This window comes from Telopea speciosissima, chromosome 1, assembly GCF_018873765.1.
Source record: "Telopea speciosissima isolate NSW1024214 ecotype Mountain lineage chromosome 1, Tspe_v1, whole genome shotgun sequence".
Classification (NCBI taxonomy): domain Eukaryota; kingdom Viridiplantae; phylum Streptophyta; class Magnoliopsida; order Proteales; family Proteaceae; genus Telopea; species Telopea speciosissima.
This window is the reverse complement of record NC_057916.1, coordinates 63122700-63142357: the sequence shown is the minus strand read 5'-3', so window position 1 is coordinate 63142357 and position 19658 is coordinate 63122700. Positions and strand designations below refer to the sequence as shown.

General features: G+C 41.2%; 1 protein-coding gene across 2 annotated transcripts in view; it reads right to left on the bottom strand.

Moving 5' to 3' along the window:
* LOC122648528 overlaps positions 1 to 19658 on the bottom strand; it is a 207957-nt gene that overhangs the window by 75666 nt on the left and 112633 nt on the right. For both annotated transcript variants that reach the window (XM_043841740.1, XM_043841741.1), the window contains exons 35-42: positions 11597 to 11886; positions 11403 to 11487; positions 10968 to 11312; positions 10180 to 10536; positions 9603 to 10089; positions 9118 to 9281; positions 1654 to 1813; positions 1267 to 1533 (exon numbers count right to left, since the gene is read on the bottom strand). In XM_043841740.1, coding sequence (XP_043697675.1) covers positions 1267 to 1533; positions 1654 to 1813; positions 9118 to 9281; positions 9603 to 10089; positions 10180 to 10536; positions 10968 to 11312; positions 11403 to 11487; positions 11597 to 11886 — 2155 coding nt within the window. The remainder of the gene's footprint in view (positions 1 to 1266; positions 1534 to 1653; positions 1814 to 9117; positions 9282 to 9602; positions 10090 to 10179; positions 10537 to 10967; positions 11313 to 11402; positions 11488 to 11596; positions 11887 to 19658) is intronic.

Sequence of the window (19658 nt, the reverse complement as noted above, 5' to 3'; positions counted from 1 at the left end):
CTCTTCTCTCACCTTGATCTCTTCCATTACTTTCAAGTTCCAACTCTCGGCTCCCCCTTCAGTGCTTCAATATGTAGGGTTCCCATAGCACCATATTCAGAATGAACATAACAATATCAATCTGTTTTCCTTCGTGGGTTTGATAGTAGAGCAGGGATATTGGCATTTAAAATTGTCTCCAAGTACCCTAGGGACTCTGCCAGTCTGCCTGGGTTCAGTCTCTCGCCTAAGGATGTTTAGGAGTGTTCATGAGAGATTCTCAACATCCCAGAAACTACATACCATCTTCTACCTAACCTTAACAATGTTAGTAGTGGCATTGTCAATACTTTATATTTAGTGACACCTGTACCCATCTGTCACTAAATATAAAGTATTGACAAGGTCACTTCTAAGTTCTAACACTGTTAAAGTCAAATTGTTGTCTTTTTTAGTGACAGCAACAGAATTTATTAAAGGGGAAAGAGAGAGAGAGAGAGAGAGAGAGAGAGAGAGAGTTGGAATGCTAAGATATTTTGAAAGAATATCTAACCAGTACATGTGGGACAATATATTAATTATAGAGGGGTTAATATGTACTTTTGTTGTTTTTTGAGTTGTTACTAATATAAGAGAAGGGAATTGATAGTCCCTTCTCAAGCTTTTCTCCTATCTCTCTCTTCTTCATTTCACCTCCTTCCTTCTTCTCCTCACATTCAAAGCTTGATTTCTCACTAATATCAGTCACTTTCCACTGATTATCAAACTCAACTGGAGGGAGGGAGGATGGGCAAGGCCATACTAAAAAAGGAAAGAGCCCAAAAGAAAGAGGAACAAAACACCAGGACGAGTCTGAAGAAACACTCCCGAAGAAAAAGAACAAACAGCTCCACCTCACCATTCACCACGCTATCACAAACAACAAAAACAGCCTCCCTCCCAAAAAAACACATCACCTTTGAAAGCATACCAGTGTAAAGCTTACTGAAACACCAACACAAAATCCTCCCACTGTAGCCAACCATCAAACCTAACTCTGATTTCCTTTCAAAGAGAAGGGAGTGATGTATCCAATTATCATCATAAAATTTCAATCAGCAGCCCTTTAATTTTTGTGAAAAAGCTGAAAATTCATTAGATAATTCTATCCAAGATATCTTTAAAAAAAAAATTAAAATGCATAGAAGCACAAAATAAATTTTCATTGCTCAAATCAAGCTCTAGGGGCATTCTCAGTTAGAATCAGTTAATTTCTCTATATCTTTTATATATGGGAAGCTATCATACCTGTCCATCTGCGATGATAATCGTGACCATCATTCTCAGTTTGTTGGCAAGTTTTCCTTTCAAATGAGAATCCAACATATTTTTTGAAACTGGGACCTTTATAGCCTTCATATCCCCTGATGGCATTCTAATAATGTTCGGAAGTCCCCTGATTTCAGTAGCTTGCATAAATATGTCCTGCCCAAGCTTGTTCTGGGGGATAATGAAATACTTCTTCCGTTGATGGATGTCAATGATAGACCCATCATGAATTGGTAGAACTGCTTCCTATTTAAGGGAAAAGAAAGATATAGAGAATATTCAGGTATATTAGCAAACAGACAGAATGTTCAATCTGTAAGTTGAAGACTTGGTATATGAATGAAAGACATCACAGACAGGACTTACTCTTTTTTTATAGGATTCGTGGGCATGACTAAGGTTGTTCCAGCTTGCATATGCTTGAAAAATCATATTTGCATTGGACACAGAGACATTCATGTTCAGATCCCCAGTAGAGGTCACACGTAACTGAGAAGCAGCTGGTGCATTCAGATCATATTGGTACCTGCAGGTAAATTTAAGAAATATGCTGACTCCCAAAGAAACAGAACTAATCAACTGAAACCAGAGATTCATTATTAATATATGTTGTAATATGGGTTTCAAGGGTAAAATTGTCCTAGGGGTAATAATGTCCTTGTACCTATTCCAGAATGTTCCCTATCATATTATAAATAAAGAATGGCTGTAGTCACACTGACTAAGCCAGTATTCACGGAATTCAACATGGCATCAGAGCCAAAAATATCCGGGAATATGGGAAATAATTTTTTTCCTTCTCTCTCTCTCTCTCTCTCTCTCTCGTGATCTAGCCCTAGCACATCACCGCCCTCCACCTCCTCCGCCAGGCTTCGGCCAGCCCTCCACCACCTCCACCAGCGTTCTACCAGCAACCCAACACCTCTGCCAGCCTCCGCCACCCTTCCGCCACCTGCGCCAGCCCCTTCCAGGCTCCCGCAGGCCTCTCACCCTTCTTCTCACTTGCGGGAGTCCTCTTTCCCTTTGTCGCCTTCTTCTTTCCACCCTTGGTGGTGAATTGTCTCCCACCAAGGGCTGTTTATTGACCTCCCTATGCATTAAAATTTTTTGGAGGATTTTTTCTGTTCTTGAGTTATATTTTTTAAAACCAGCCACCATGCCTGACCATTTGTAGATCACTTCTGTTTCCTCTGGCCCCGATGGAACGTCGCAATGTGATTTTCTTCCGTTTCCAGCCAGCCCCATTAAATTAAATGGCAGCAACTATCTATTGTGGTCTCATTCTTGTTTGTTCGCTATTGGTTCCCTTGGTTTATCTAGCTACATCATTGGGACTGTTGTCAGGCCTAACGATGCTGGTATTGCACAAGATCGACGAATGAATTTTAAATTTCTTGGTCATATCCTATTTGGTTAATTCCTTGGACCAAGAGATTGCCGGGTGTTATCTTCTCCTTGATATGGCTGCCAAGATATGGAAGACAGCCCAGGACACCTACTCTCAGGACGGAAATGCCGCCCAATGTTATGAGCTCTGTTAGAAGATCCACTCGACCAAGCAGTTGGAGTTGTCCCACTCTCAATATTATAATAAAATGTGCACTATGTGGTAGCAGTTGGATTTTTTGGGAACCTTCACTGGAACCTGTGATGTTGACGCTACGGCCTTCAGGAAGTGGGAAGATGGTTTGAGGGTCTTTGATTTTCTAGCTGGTCTCAATATTGAGTTTGATCAGATTAGGGCCAATATTCTGAATCGTGATACTCTACCCACTCTTGAGCAAGCCTATGCAATTCTTTGGGCTGAAGACAGTAGGCGTACAGCCATAGTTACTCCCATTAGACAGTAGGCGTACACCCATGGTTACTCCCATTACACAGGAAAGATCGGTCCTCCTATCTGGTTCACAATCTAATTCATGTAGGAATTCTTCCCGCACTATTGGTGGAGATCGGGTGACTGGTGATCGACCCCTATTAAATGTAACCACTGTGGGCAGGACCAAGGTTTAAAATCTCGTTTCGTTTCGGTGTTTCAGTCTGACCGAAATTTCAGAGATACCGCAATTTCGTCGAAATATAGTATTTTTTCTCTGAGTTTTGTTTGCCCATTTGTGGGTGTAAAATATCAACATGACCAAAATAACTGAAATTTCCGAAATGAGATGACCGAAATTACCGAGATTTCCAAAATTTCCGAAATAAGATGATTGAAATATTGCGTTTTTTCAATTCATAGTTGCGTTTCGTTTCGACTCGACCGAAATACTCGAAATATTCGAGATTTCGACCGAGACGAAACGAGTTTTGAACTATGGGAAGGACTGGCACACCAAGGACCGATGTTGGAAGCTTCATGTTCGCCCTGCAGATGCCCGTGGGCGTGGGAAGGGTGGATCCAATCGTTCCATCACTGCCCGTGCACATCAGGCATCTACTGATAAGCAGCCTGCTGATCAATCTCTTTCCCAAGTTGTGGCTGAACTGCAAAATCTCCGGGACATGATGACTCGCTTGGACACGTCTACTTCAGCATTTGCATCTTCTTCATTGGCTGCTTTGGCTGTTTCTCTGCCTTTCGATCATTCTACCAATCCTTCCCCAGGTATTCCATTTAGTGGGAATTGCACCTCGGTCATACCCGATTCTTGGGTCATTGACTCCGGGGCAACCGACCATAAGACAGGTTCTTCCTACCTCTTTTTTTTAAATATTCTCCTTTATCTGATCATAATAAGGTTCATGTTGCTGACGAGTCTCTTTCACCCATCTCGTGAAAGGAATCAGTCTAGTGTACTTCTTCTTTTTGCCTTTCCTCTGTGTTACATGTACCTAAGTTTTCTACTAATTTATTATCCATTAGTAGCTTAACTCCGGATTTAAACTGCAAAGTGACATTTTTTACAAACCATTGTTTGTTCCAGGACTTGGTAATGCATGTTGTAAGGTGGTTGGTGGTCTGTACGTGCTTGATAGTTTATCGGCAGCTTTGACATCTCAGCCTTCATCTTCTAATTCTGCTTCTGCGTTCCTTAAGTTAAATAATTGGCATCGTCGTTTGGGCCATCCACCCTTGGATGTTTTATCAGTTCTTTTTCCTAGTTAATTGAAATGATGTAATCCGAATAATTTTTCTTATGATGCTTGCACTTTGGCCAAATAAACTAGAAAGTTTGACTCCCTTTAGTTTGATACATTCTGATGTGTGGGGCCCTGCCAGATGTGTTTCTACTTTTGGGTTTCGGTGGTTTGTCACCTTTATTGACTGTTATAGTCGCACTACTTGGGTTTACTTGATGCATAGTACGAGTGATGTCTTTACTTGTTTCACATTATTTCATAAGATGGTCCAAACCCAATTCGATGCCAAGGTGAAGATTTTACGGTCTGACAAAGGCAAGGAATATATGAATGGTGCCTTTCACTCCTATTTGAATTCCCATGGAATTATTCATCAGACATGTTGTATGAACACTCCTACTCAAAACGGGGTTACTGAACGCAAGAACCAGAATTTGTTGGAGGTGGCTCGCTCTACATCCGAAGGATATCCCATAGGTTCAACCTCGATTATCATAGTTTGCACTTTGGCTCCCCCTCTCTTGCCATGCATACCAGGGGGGCAGCCATAAAGTATCCAACATCTCTCTCTAGTATGCCCAGATTTCCTAGAGTGATCACAACTGAATCTATCCCTGTCATTCTATCCGAGTGGACCTTGGCCTCTTCCTCCAACCTCTGACATAATGTAGGAACAGACTTAAAAAATGAAGATGACACCCAAACCAAATGGGGAGCACACTCTACCAAAAAATTCTTCTCAATGTGCAGAAAAAAATTCCAGCAAGTAGGTAACAATAAAGAACTTGAAGAAAACCAACTTACATACACTCTTCACGATTTAACTTCATTCCATGACAACATATAAGTCCCAAATATTGTAACTCACCATACAAGCATTTCGAGCAAAATGTAGGGAAAAAAATACAAATCTGGCAGTACTTGGCAGCTTGGAGGAGGGTGAGTTGTGCTCCACCAACTCACCCCTTCAGTAGCCAAGGCCTTGGGTATGGAGGAGAAATCAGAATAGTTTTCCAGAACTGGCGGTACTGTAGCAACAGCATAAAAATGAGTTGCAGTCCTTGGGCTTTCCTCCTTTGCAACTAAGATTTTGGGGAGCTTGAAAGAGAAGCCTAGTGCGACTTCAATGAACCAAGACCCAACTGCAACAGTTGCCGAATGAAAAAGAAAGAAGCTGTGAGCTCAAGAATTGGCGGTACCCCCAGTTTGAACTGTCCTTGTTGGATTTGAGCTTCAAACAGCCGAATCTTTCACATGAATACCTATCTTGGTGCTTCCATAGTCTTCATCAAGACATATGGTATGATCCCTTCAATGTTCACATAGCAGCCCCTTCTTTGGAACCCCTTTGTAACCTAGGGTTCCAAAGAGAGGGAGAGGAGGCGGAGAGCTTGTAGGACGACTCTCAAACCAGAACCAGAGAGTGCTCTGATACCAAGTTGGAAATGGTGTAAGGATCGAATCAAGAGAGGAGACGAGAAGGTAGGAGGTGAGAAGAGAAGAAAATGTGCAATCAAATGTTAGGGAGAAGATTCCTCTACCCTATTTGATTTACTAACATGAAGTGAGAATTACACATACCTCCCTAGGGAGGTAAAAGGAAAAAAAAAATAACAACATAAGACAGCAAGATACTAAATTAGTGCCCAAACCACCTTTATGAAATAAACTCTAACAGTTGGCACAATGGTAGGCGTCATGATAGACCGGTGATGATCTTCATGTTGAAGTAAGATATATGCCTGAAGGAGTGTGGAGAACCTGCCTCTGCCAAGAATTTGAGCCCAAATCTGATCATACTCCTGATTCAAGCCAGTAAGAAAATCATACACCCATTACATCTCACGCTCATGCTGAAAAATAGTGAAATCAACAGTACAAGCCATGGGAACAGGGTGATAGAAATCCAACTGTTACCAGAGTGCATTAAGTGCAACATAGTAAGCAGTAAGGGACCAATCTTTTTGTATGGTCTTGCGAACCTGTTGACGGAGCTCATAGATTTGTGCATAATTACTAGTTTGGGGATAAGTCTGTTGCACGGCATCCAATAACTCCATTGTAAAATTCATAAGAACAAAGCTAGAGCTGATTGTAAGTTCCACAGAATTAATGACAAGTATATCAATTGCCAACCAAGTATTTTTTGCAGTGCCTTCAGTTGGCATAGGGGTGTCACCCATCAGGTACCCCGAGAAATGATTACCACGAATAGAGTAGACAGGCCTGTGACCAGGCAAGGTAATTAGACCCATTTAACTGTGATGGACCCGGCTGGATTATGGCCAAGTCCTCCCAAGGAGGTGTGCCAGTATCGCTATTCTGAGTCATAGAGTCGAAATCACAAGTAATAGGCTATTGAAAACGGATGCACAAAAGTAAAGAGGGTCGTGGATGTGTCTACCGTATCATAAAGGCATGGAAACACATCTCGTGGATGAAGGCGATTAGGGCGCTGGGGTGCAAGGATGCAAGGACGAGAGCCAAGAAGGGCTGGTGAGAACCCTTGCTGTGAGCGGCAAGGCCTGGAGGCCACCGGAAGTAGGTTGGCACGGAGCTTGGGACCTAATAGCAGGTTGACAAGGGGGCCTGGGCCTAGCGGCAAGTCGGCAAGGGGCATGGGAGGCCAAGTGGCTAGTCTGTAGGGGCCTAGCGACAGGTCGACAAGGGGCTTGGGGCCAGCGGCGATGGCGGAGAGGCCTGGGGTCAAGCGGAGAGTCGACAGGGATTGCGGATGCCTGATGGCGATGGCAAAGAGGCCTAGGGGCGTAGCGTCAACGGCGGAAGGTCTGCTGGGGCCAGGTGGCGACGGCATAAGGGCTTAGGTAGCCCAGCGGTGGCTAGTGGAATCCAATGATAGGCCAATGGTAGGACATAAGCGGATGCGGCGGTGGCAGTGGTGCAACATTGATGGTTAGCAAAGTCAAATGGAGGTCAATGGGTGTCATGCGTGGTGCGACATATGTTGGTGCATGTTGAATCTACCATGCTTGACCGGAGAGGCTATAGCCTTTGGAACTTGTGATGGTGATCCTACTGGTGGCAGAAAAAATAAAAATCAGAATATGGGAGGATGATTTGGCTTGTCTACAATGACAGAGGCCATCTTTATTTATAGCGAGGAGAGGGAATTGTGTTATAGTGAGGAGAGGGAATCACAATTAAGGAATGTTAGGTAAGGATGAATCGGTCCTTATCCTAACATACATACAACAAACCTAAACAATAACAGAAACACCTAGAACTCCCTCTAAAATATTTTTGAGGGAGCCTTGTGCACTGGGTATGCCCATTTTTTTTTTTGGCATTGCCTCTAGTTGTCCTGATCTGGCTACAACAACTTTAAGAAATGAATGCATTTGAGGGAGTTCTAGGTGCTCTAAGGAATTATGAGTTGCTCTAATAAAATGAAGATGAGAGAATGTCAATAGAGACCAAATGGATGCACTGCAAATGAGTGATATGGTGAGAAATAGAACTATGAATGATACTGGATTAACAGCTCCTATGGTTAATTGGTTACAGGAAATGGTGGAACAGGATTCATGTAGCTTATCCCCAGTAGCTGGGAAATAAGCGTAGTGGAGTTCTGTAAATGAGTAAACTTCTGTTATACAACAACAAGAACAACAAACTCAGCCTTATCCCAACTTAATGGGGTCGGCTACATGGATCCCAAAAAAAAAAAAATAGTAAGAGGAAAGAGGCACAACCCAGCACATCAGAAAAAACTCAGCTAAATGGGGTCAGTGACATGGATCCTTGCCCTCCAATCGGCTCTGTCCAAGGTCATACTTGGACAAGACCTAGACTATGCATGTCCTTCCTCACCACTTCTCTTATGTCCAAGTAAACTTCTGTTATACAAAAACTAAAATATAATCAAACTGCTGTAACTTAAACCAAAGAAGCTTAGAACATAAAAAGATCTAGACATGTTGTTTGGAGCTACTCCAGAACATAGTTCCAGTAAATTACATAATCACTAGAGACAGTCATAAAATGTGAAATAAGACATGCAGAAGCTAAAACTTCTACAAGGGCCAGCCAATGCCACTAAAAGAATATTTTGTTACAATGATGTGGATCCCTTCAATCTTTGAGCTCTCAAGCAGGCTTAATATCATCATAGTCCATCCAGCCACAGGTTTCACATCTTCAATGTCATGATTTTACAAGTTCAAAAGTGGTTAATCTCTTAATGGTAGAAGTTCACTGTATCTTGGTAAATTGAGCTTTCATTTTTTTTGAATCAGAAGTTTAGTTAGTTTCTCTAACCTTCTACGTATCATGTAGTACGTGTCCACATTGTCAGGTACTTGTCATTTTAGAGCAGCTGATGTTAGAATAAAAATTCATGTTTTGAAGGCCTTGTGTTACTATATTCAGTTCAAGGCTATCTACTAGCCTAGAAGAAAAAGGTTTCCCTTGAGTAGTACTTGTTTTGTTCTCCATTCTCTCTTCTTTTTTTGGTCTGTCAGTGTAGATTCAGATTTGGTTCTCTTCCATGTCTGAGTCTGCACTCTTCATAATCTATAAACTTACAAAAAGTTTAGAACAAAAAACAAATGGCAAGCAACAAGAACAAGAAGAAATAGGAAACAACTTCACTTAATTCTTTTATAGAAATACAATTCTTGTTTCTTACTCAGAAGCCCAATAACTGGATCAAACCAAATTAGGACAGGATGCCTTTATGTTTGCTAACCACCAATAGAAAATGACTGAATGCATCAGATAAGAGCTCACCTTACGAATCCATCCAATGGTTCAACAAGAGGCTCCCAAGAGTCATACTTATCATTATATGATCTAGCAGCCAGTGAGCAATTTACAGTACAATTTAAGTAGTCGGGTCTTCCATGAAGAGTAACTCCAATACCACTTAAGGAGATATTAAACAATGGAACCATCTGCAAAATTCCAGAAGGATAGTCAGGGAAATATTCAAACTAGATTGTCTGCTAAACTGTGATTTGCATCAGAATAAATCTTTGGTCTAGCTAAAATGGTAATTGCCATTTGTAGATGAGGATCATAAAATGCGGAAAACAATATTAGGAACCACGATTTGGTTTCCATCAACTAAAAGCTCTTCTATTGTCAAAAGTCAACTTATTCAGAGGAACATAACATAAAATATATAGCACCCATCTGGACTGTACTAGCTGCTCTTGCCTGATGGCTGTTAAGCTCAAGTTATCCAGAAAAAGAATATGACTCATAGTGCTCACCAAACCCCCATAATCATCAAAAAGTGCTGCAGAGAATGTTCCAATTTCTGCATCAATCACAGTATCATCTGAACCACTGGAAACAGATGGATCTGCGAGCTTCAGAGCAAATCTTCTGGGTGGCTTTCTGAAACCACTACGGACCAGAAATGTACCCACCACATTACCAACTGTCCATATACTAAATGGTTCTTTCATGATCCTGGCATCAGATGTATCCCATGTACTGTCTTCTGGGAATTGATCCCCAGTGACCATATCGCTACGTATGCATCTTAACGAGGCAAAGTCATTTTGCTTAGGTGTCCCCTTACATGCAATACATCCTAAGGAAACGAAACCTGGAGGCGCCTGAGGCAACCAGAAGGAAATATTTTCAATTCCCCGCTGTTTTTTGATCTGTCCAACAAGTTGAAAGTCTATTGGGGCTTTAAGAAGATCATCTGCAGCATCATGGAGAACAATTGTCGTATTTGGAGGCTCATACCTACAATATGAATACCAATTCAGAATTCAATCAGAAGCTTAAAGTAAAACCAAGATAACTAAACAAAAGCTACAGTTTCATATGACATACCCCTGAACAGCAATATCTCCAAAGAATACCATCCCTTGCAGGACAACTGGACGCCAAATTGATAGTTTCTTCCTGGAGTTTGAACCTTGATTCCACCATATCAATCTAAAACTCGCTACAGCTTCGAACCGACGCCCAGAGCTCACAATATTAGATCTTTCTGGCTGGTGAATATGATCAGTACCAGGATGAGTGTCATGAATGTTTGAACTCCTAGACTCTTTGGGAGACCCTTCTATAAACCCAAAAATCATATGACGCAACTCATATGCTCTCCCTGTCAAACTACTAGAAATGGGATCTTCTGGCAAGAAAGATCCTACAGAGTTGGCCACTCTCCATAATGCTAAGCTTGATCTGTGTCTGCACAAGAAATTAATAGTAAGGTTGATGAAACAACTTAAATACCCATCAGTTAGTGTGTAAAGATAATGTGCTATTCTGGCCAGGCAATGCACGTAACATGCACCTAGGGCCCAAGAGATTTATCTCACAGACTCATATAGTCGGATGATCATGGCCATGAGATCTGCTAGTATTCAGCATTTGGACTATTCACTGAATTTTTCAGAGCATCTGATACAAAGAGATGGCCAAAAATCATCCGATTAGATTGGTATAACATGCCCAACCACTTGCATCCTTGATGTCAATGATAAACCTCTCTTATATTATCCTCTATTATCCCGATTTTACCGATATTTCTCATTTGGCAAACATTAATAGAATTCGTTAACTGGACTTGGACGCAGAAAATGGGGAGTTGGGGACAAGAAATCCACACATACACCTCAGAAGAACACACTGTAATGCAATCTCTCAGGGAACAAGGAGAAACAAATGAAGCTGAGATGCACAAAACAGAAGATGGTGATGGTTGCATTCTTCCAGTAGAGACCACACAGCCCAGTGCAACATAACCTTGTGGTGCTATGGGGAACCAAACAGAACAGCCACTGTCTTGTGACTCTTGTCTACCATCATTGGAACTCTGGATGTATTCTTTTGAACCTTGGGAATCAGGACTGTCTCCCGCTGCTGATATTGGCCAAATTAACTTGAAACATACAGGTCTTTTGACTCTTATAAAGTTGGTATTTACTGCAATAACTCCTGTGGAAGGTGGCTTGTCCCTGTAATAAGGGTAAGACAATCACTATATTTTCAAAATTCTAGAATTCCAATGAATAAAGAAAGAAATATTGTTAGAATGCGTTGCTGACATTGGCGTCAAGTAGTCTCCAAGAACCGCAAAACCAGGTGGTGCACATGGCCTCCAAAAGGTGTATATTTGCTTACTATAGGGATCTGCAAGATGAGAAACCAATCAAGAAATCAGTGGCATCAAGAATCAAAATATGCATTTTTGCTTCCATTCGTAAGACAAAAGAGGAATTGGAATCTCTCATTAGCATACTTTCAATTGTCCCAACTTTGTCAAACTGAGAGCAGGACACTGTCACTTTCTTTGATGTCATTCTCAGAAATGCCAAAATGTCCTCCTCAACTGCTAAGAACAGCCTCAAGATGCTGAAGGAGAAATTCATAAATATATCTGAAACAGCTATGTGTATATTGGTTTTCCCAGAATCAATGGAAAATTTTATAGAGGTGTCAAAAGGCTCTAAAATCCTGACTCCATTGCTCTCCATCGTCAATCCGATGGCATTGGCATGCATCTCAACATTGTCCCCCTTCAAAACAAGCCTGCCAACATCATAAACTCATTAGCATCTATTCCATCTGTTCTTTCAAAATGCTGCTGATTTTCCCTTTCCATAAACATAGAAGCTCAACATTGTCGTACATAAAAATTATATTTTTTCAATAGGCAATGGCACAAGGTTATGAATAGCACAAAGAGACCCGCACAAAGAAAAGTAAAGTGAATACAGCTGTTCACTCTGTAGTCATCAAAACCAAAATGTATAAAAAAGAAACTAGCAATCATCCTATAAAAAATACAACCATTCATTTCTAAAGAAGGATGGATGAACTCCAAAAAACCCATAGGATGAATAACTTTATAATGTAAGCCTTTCGTAAACACATCAGCTAACTGATTTTCTGAGGTGACAAAAGGAGTGAATGCAAATGGAGCCTTGCTCAAGCTTCTCCTTGATGAAATGCCTGTTGATCTCAATATGCTTCGTCGGGTCATGCTGCACCGAGTTATGAGCAATACTGATGGCAGCCTTATTATCACTAATATAGACACATAGGCTCATCAGTAGTTATCCCGAGATGACTAAGTAATACCTTGAGCCACAGAAGCTCACAGACACCTTGTGCCATCACCCGATATTCTTCCTCAGCACTGGATCTAGAGACCTCTGACTGCTTCATACTTCTTCCAGGTAACCAGATTACCTCCAAGTAATCTGAAATAACCTGAAGTTGAACGTTGATCATCAACTGAGCCAGCCCAATCAGCATCTGTGAAGGCTTCAAATCTGAGGTTGCCATTACTGGAGATTAAGATTCCCTTTACAGAGCAAATTTCAAGCATATGCAGAGTCAAGTAATTATGCCCAAATTTATGAAATTTGTTGTCAGGTTTGTGAAACCACTCAGAAAAACTTGTCTTTCACTACTTACTAGTTACTACGCTGCCCTCAATACTATTTGGCAGCCACTAGACTTTTATCACCCTGTTCCAATGGTCTGCACTGAGGATGCGGCCACATTTAAAAATGAGTGTGAAATGGAGGGGGTATATGACTTTCTTACTGGCTTGAATTCAGACTATGATCAAATCCGTATTCAAGTACTTGTCTGAGGAACATTTCCAACTCTCCTACAGGCCTATAATTTGGTGCAGCACGAAGACTGGTGTCGCTCTATGATGATGCCCTCCATTGTTCCTACTTGCTGCCCTGAGATGAGCCGTCTGTGGATCATGATGAAGCCAACTAATAATCCCTACAATATATGCAATGTCAGGTCTGGCGTGAGAAAGATATATTGGTCGATCAACAAGTCTCTGATAACTTTCTCTGTCAACTGGTTCACCACCATTACTGCTAAGATGATGATTGACCTCAATAGGGGAGTCTGCTGGCTTACACCCAAGCATATCACTCGTTGAGAAGATCTAGGACATACTGCCTCTGGGAGATAAAGATTCCCTTATCAGAACGGGCAACTTCTATTCCTAGGAAGTATCTAAGGGGTCTCACATCATTTATTTCAAATTCCTTTGCTGATTGTGTTTTCACCTTGAAAATTTCAGCATCATCATCGCATGTGACCACTATATCATCCACATATACTATGAGAGCAGTAACCTTGCAACCTTCATGTCTGACAATTAAGGTATGGTCAGCTTGGCTTTGTTTGTAGCCAAACTTCTGCACCCTTGAGGAACCAACCAAACCAAGCACGTGAAGACTGTTCTAGGCCATAGAGAGACTTTTGTAGTTTGCATACTTTCCCGGTGGTTGATGATGACTCAAAACAAGGGGGAATGCACATGTAGAATTCTTCTTCCAAATCACCATTTAGGAAGGCATTCTGCACATCTAACTATTAGAGATTCCATCTAAGGTTAGCAGCACATGATAGCAAGGCTCGGACTGAGTGCATACTGGCCATTGTAGCAAAGGTGTCCTGATAGACAATGCCATAGGTTTGAGAAAAGGCCTTGGCGACTAACCTGGCCATGTATCTCCCAATGGTGCTACTGTAGTTCTAGATTGGTAGGAGACCAACAAGAAGCCAGAAAACCAGGATGTAACTTGAATGGTAGTTCGGCTAGGTAAAAAATTGGTAAAAGTGTGAAATTAAAGTTAGGGTTTGATCTTAGGGTTAGGTCAAGTCAATGTTGGGGAGTCTATCAGCGAAGGTCTTGTTAATTAGAATCGGCAGCAAGGTTAGGTTTTGGGTTTTTAAAAGGTGGAAGATGATGGAATCTAGGGTATAGGATGGGTGGATTGGGCAGCAGCTTGGATTGAGTTCTTCTAGGGGGCAGGGGGTATTCAATCCAAAAATGGGCAGGTTTTGATGGTTGATTTGGTCTGGACAGAAAATTAGGTTATAGATAAAGGTTTGGAGATGGGGGAATGCCAGGGTAGTCGGTTTAGAGGATGAGGAGAAGAAAGGTTGGGGTTTTGGATGATTCAAACTTACTGTAGTTGCAGAGAATCCTTGGCAGCAGCTTGTTTGAATGGAAAAATTTGAATAAAAATTGAATCTTGCAAACAATAGCAGCACTTGGCGAGGCCTCACAAGGGGTAGCAGGGACCTTGCAACATAAGCAAGGTGTAATACCCCGTCCCAAGAAATGTATATAATATTGAGTTTTATTGTTATTAGGAGTAAGCGGGTTCGTTTTGACGGAATCCGGTGTGAGTTAGCCCAACAAAGGGAGTTTTGAAAGCAAAGGTAAATATGATTTTTCATCATTTACAAGTACTTAGTAAGTTAGAAAGACCCTATGTAGACTGTGGGCCCCATTGGTGTTCCACAAACTAGAAGAAAGAATGGAAATTTTAACGTTTTAGATGAAGTTTTAACTTCACGGGAACTTTAGAGGATCTTCAAGTCAGAATTAGGGAAAGTCCAAAATACGAGAAATGTAGGTAATTGAATTATCTACTTTACCATATAAGATTCAAGTCAAATGGATATAGGACCATAAAGTTATGGCCAAAATAGTGGCCAGAAACACGTAAAAACCTGCGCAGAGCATAGGCAGCAGAAGCCTGACGGTCGATGCCGTCAGCTCTGCCGGTCGACCGTCAGGTCAACCAGTCGTCATCAGTCAGATGTGACTTAAGTAGGGCAGTGGCCTAACGGTCGACTGTCAGCCCTGACAGTAGACCGTCAGTGCTTGAACCATCTCTACTAAGTCCATTTTAGGGCTATTTGGATCGTTCCAAAGAGCCAGAAAACCAGAGGGGAAAGAGGAAAGAGAGGGAAATCAAAGGAAAAGTTGATTTTAGCGACTTTTAGCCGTTGAATCTTGTTGCAAGCGATGGGGAATCGCTGTGGAGATTGTCAGAGTCAAGTTTTGAAGATTTGGATAGGGTTTTGAGCCCAGAATAGGTAAACCCTAATCTCTTTTTTGATTTATTGATAGTTTTTGGATGTTTTGATCAGTTAGAAAGTTGCATAGTACAACTGTTATGCTGTAGGAACGAATTTCATAGAAAGAGGATAACCATTTACCAAGTTGTGGAAAAATGTAGAAAAACTCTAGTTTTGGGTTTAGGAATTTATGGTTTTGGCCATTGGTTCGACTTTTGAGTTTTCCAATGTTGCCTAGATGCCTATGTAAAGTTGTAGAGATAGGAACAGTATAGATTGGATGGTGGGAGATTGTTTCCACTATCCCCATAACATAAAAGATGAGTCTATTTCTTATGAAATGTCGTGTAGGGATTCATTTGGATCCAAAGAACGACAGAGGATTGTTAAAAATACTGTTGAGAACTAGATTGAGGATTTATTACACAGTAACAGTGACAGGTGAGGGGAATTCTATCATATCTTGCATGTTTTCCCATCATTATATATATAGTATTATTGCCTCCATGTTTTATGTTTTTAAATGGAAAAGGGATATTGTTTTATGATTGTTTACAAGTTTTGCAAGGCATGATAAAATTAAAGTAAAGCAAAGAGTACATAACATAGTACAGTACAGTAAAAGACAGTATTGAACAAAACAGAGTCAAAGCTAAAGGTTTCATTAGTACTTATGTTAGCAAGATGGGTTGAGACAGACACTAGGATTCCTCAAAGCTTACCTCATTAGGGATTCCATCAATGCCCAACTCACCCTGGATTTGAGATAAGTACTGTGGACCGAAAGTGGAGACAAGTATAGAGAAATAAAGTAAAGATAAAGTAAAGGAGCACAAAAGGCTTAACACAGAAAAGCAAAGTAAAGAACTTGTGGCTGCCCACCCTTCACCAAAGGGTCTAGGTACTAGTTGAGATACATAGACACAGACAAATCTTAAATGATTCGCATAGTCGAAACTTCATTGATTCCCATGGCAAACAACCGAATCTTCAATGATTCCCATAGGCGTATGTCTTGAGTTCAGTAGTGGTGCTCACCATAGTTATCAAGGTGTCGCCATGGCATCCAGGCTCCTTGGTCGCCTTGGGCGCCTAGGCAGTCGCCGAGCCGCCTAGGTGGCGTCGCCTTCCATTTAGACCCTCTCCAACGCCATGGTCGCCTTCCCGCCTTGATAACTATGGTGTTGACTCTTACATATACACAAACTTTGGATCCTCTCTGATCCCCATAGTTGGATCTTCTCAGATCCTCATAGTAGAGTTCTGTGTATCCTCCATACAAGCTAAGTGGCAGATCATCCAGAGCACAAACAAAGTAAACCACAAACAAGGTATAGCAAAAGACAGAGAATAACAGACAAAGCAAAGTACAGACAGAGAATAACACAAAGAATATGCTTTCATTGTACATAGTCATGCATCACAGCTATAGTATGATCAGACATAGTATGCAGATTCATAGTTATCATAGTAGCATGTCATAGTATGATTTGCACAGCATAGAAAGATTGTTTACATTGTGAGACCCACCTCTAAATTGAACTTTTTTTTGAACTTGTGTGATTGCAGGTTCTAGTTCAGTGTCCATGCTTGCCTCTATGTTGTGGGCTGCATCGGTGGTGGATTCGGATCAATCCATTGACTCGCCTGTGGAGGATTCCGGGGAGCTAGCATAGCTAGCCATCCTTGAATCCGAAGATCCTGCAGGGTCCCAGCACATCAGCTTCATATGCCAAACATGCTGGATCGAGCATATTCAGAATCTCACAATTTCCTAAGCTGGGTTTAGGTAAGAACCTGTTATTACATATAGAACTGATGTTTTAATAGTATAATGGGGGGCTGAAAAGTAAATTTACCCTTGTGGGACCCACATCCCCTGTGGTTTGGAGCTGCCTGTGTGCCGACAAGCCCAGACCCACAATTATGGCCGTTATGTCTAAACCATAACTTAAATATAAGACTTTAGGTAGTTAAATACCTTTTAAATTAGTTTAGAGAAATACATTCAAAAAAAAAAAAAAAAAACTGATTTTACCAAACCTTGGCCGCCCCATATATAAACTAACCTTAGTTCTAAATTCATTTCTAACCTAAACCAAAACCAATTCTGCCTAAGGAAAAGAGAAAGAAAAGGGGAAAAGGAAGGAGAGGAAGAGGAAGGAAGTCTAGGGTTTGTGAACACTTGTCAAATTGAAGGTTGGGAGCTTGGAAAGAACCTTTGGTGGATGTTTTCACTTCCTATACAGCAAGAATAAGGTAAGCTTTACAAAATTCTGGAGTCGCCTCTTTTCCTCTCTTCTTCTTTAATGTCCTTTTGAACTCATGGATCAATCAGCCCAACTACCTTGTAAGTAGTTAGAATGATCTATTAGAACCCTAAACCCTAACCCGATTAACCCTAAACCCTAACCCAATTAGGTTAATCCATCACTCTTGGGCAGCACCTCAAACCCTTAAAGCCCCAATTGCCCTCTTCCCATAGTGACCTGCCATTTACATATGAATTTTAGGAAATTCTTTTCATTTCTTTCCAGGGTTGGAACCAAGGCATGGATCATACATGCAATTGGGTCACAATGGACCCATGATAGTACACTAGGACTTCCCTAACTTAATTTGGGTGTTGGGGTTCCATGCAAGGCATAACCCATGTATTTAAACTCAAAAACCGGATACTGTTTCACCCACCGGATTCAACCTGGTGAGCCCAACGGCCAACCGGATTCAGGCCAGTTCTGAATCCGGTCCTCCCTGTTGTCCCTGATTTATTCCCATATGGTTAGGGCTTTTGCTTAGGTTTATCTCATGGCCTAATTCATGTTGTGTATTGATAATTTAGACTGTGTATCTTCTGTTGGTGAGGTTAAAGTGTGAGTTGGAACTCTCTTTTTGCTAGGCTGTTTCTCCAACTTCAAGTAAGGGGATTTTGACCTTAATTTGTGGAGAGTGTTCTTATTGTCATTGCTCTTGTGCCTACTACATCTATTCATACACCATGTTAGTTGTTAAGGTCCATATAAGTTATAGTCTTCTCTTTTGCATTAGACATATGCATGAATTTAGGATGCATTTCATATTGCATTTGCATGATATTATTATGTTCTATAATTGTTATGAATGAGAAGTTGATGGAACTGAATTACTACCTTCTTACTATTAGAGTTGATAATAAATATGTATCAGGGGTAGTTCAGGAACTAGACTTCTAACTAGTTCCCTTATTATGTATTTTTAACTTTTTATGTCTTTTTCCTCCCTAGGGAGGTGATTGTAATACTTTTAGTAATTCTATTTGAGCAATATAGGTGTCTTGGAGAAGTCTCTCTAACACACATAACTTTCAACCGTAACTCTCTCTTCTTCCCTCTCTTGTCTCCTTCTTCTCTAACATCTTCCTTCCTTCTCCATTGTTTCCCTAATCTGAAACTCAACTTGGTATCAAAGCAGGTTGGTTTGAGAGTCGTATTTGGTTGCTCTTCTCTATTCTTTTCTTCTCTTTGGAATCCTAGGATTCAAAGGGTTTCAAAGAGAAGCTACCAATGTAAAGAATTTGTGGTATAGAAGTTTGAAATGGGTTGGAAAGTATCTACTCAGCTGTTTGGAGGTGTTATTTGAGCTTGGTTGAAGCTATTATGAAGTTTTGAAGCCATTCCATCACCTGCAACTATTACCGCCAGCTTCAAGTTCGAACCCCTGGTTCTCTCTCTCTCGGCCTTGGTTTCAGCCTTGGAATGGCTCCATAGAATCGCCCAAGGGTGCTCTTTTCATCCCATCGGCCTTGGTTTCAATCTTCCGCTCTTGCTGAGCGATACTCTTTTTAATGGAATCCTGTTTACGCCGAGGTAATCTCGGGACTGCCATTTCTCTGCTCCTCTTGTTTACGGACTGCTATGTATTGCTTCCTTTCTTGAGAAATGTTTAGCACCAGCCTGTGTGAGGGCCTTGAGATTGTTTCAGATATGTTATTTCTTGGTGAATGTTAGGGTGAAGCCCCTTTTTCCTGTTTTTTCCTTTACATGAGCCTCTACAGGCTGCCTTTATTTGCTGGTTCTGTTTTATCAGACCTGTTTGGAAGTTTTTGGGTAGAGTGTGTACTCCCCACTTGAACAATGGGTGATTCTGAGATTTCGGGACCTGGTATAGCTGAATCACAGTCTGTCCCTTCTCCTCAATTTGCCTATGAAAGCACACAGTTTCAACTTTCCTTTGTGAAACTTGATGAGACAAATTACTTGGACTGGTCACATTCCGTGAAGCTTTCCCTTAGGAGCAAAGGGAAGCTTGGATACATCACAGGTGCGATCAAGCCTCCAGAGCCGAATGCACCTACTTATGAGAAATGGGAGATCGAGAACTCTACATCATGACATGGTTGATCTTCTCCATGAAGCTGCGATTGGGAGAAGATTTATAAGAAAGGAGACGCCGAGGCCATCCGGGATAGTGTC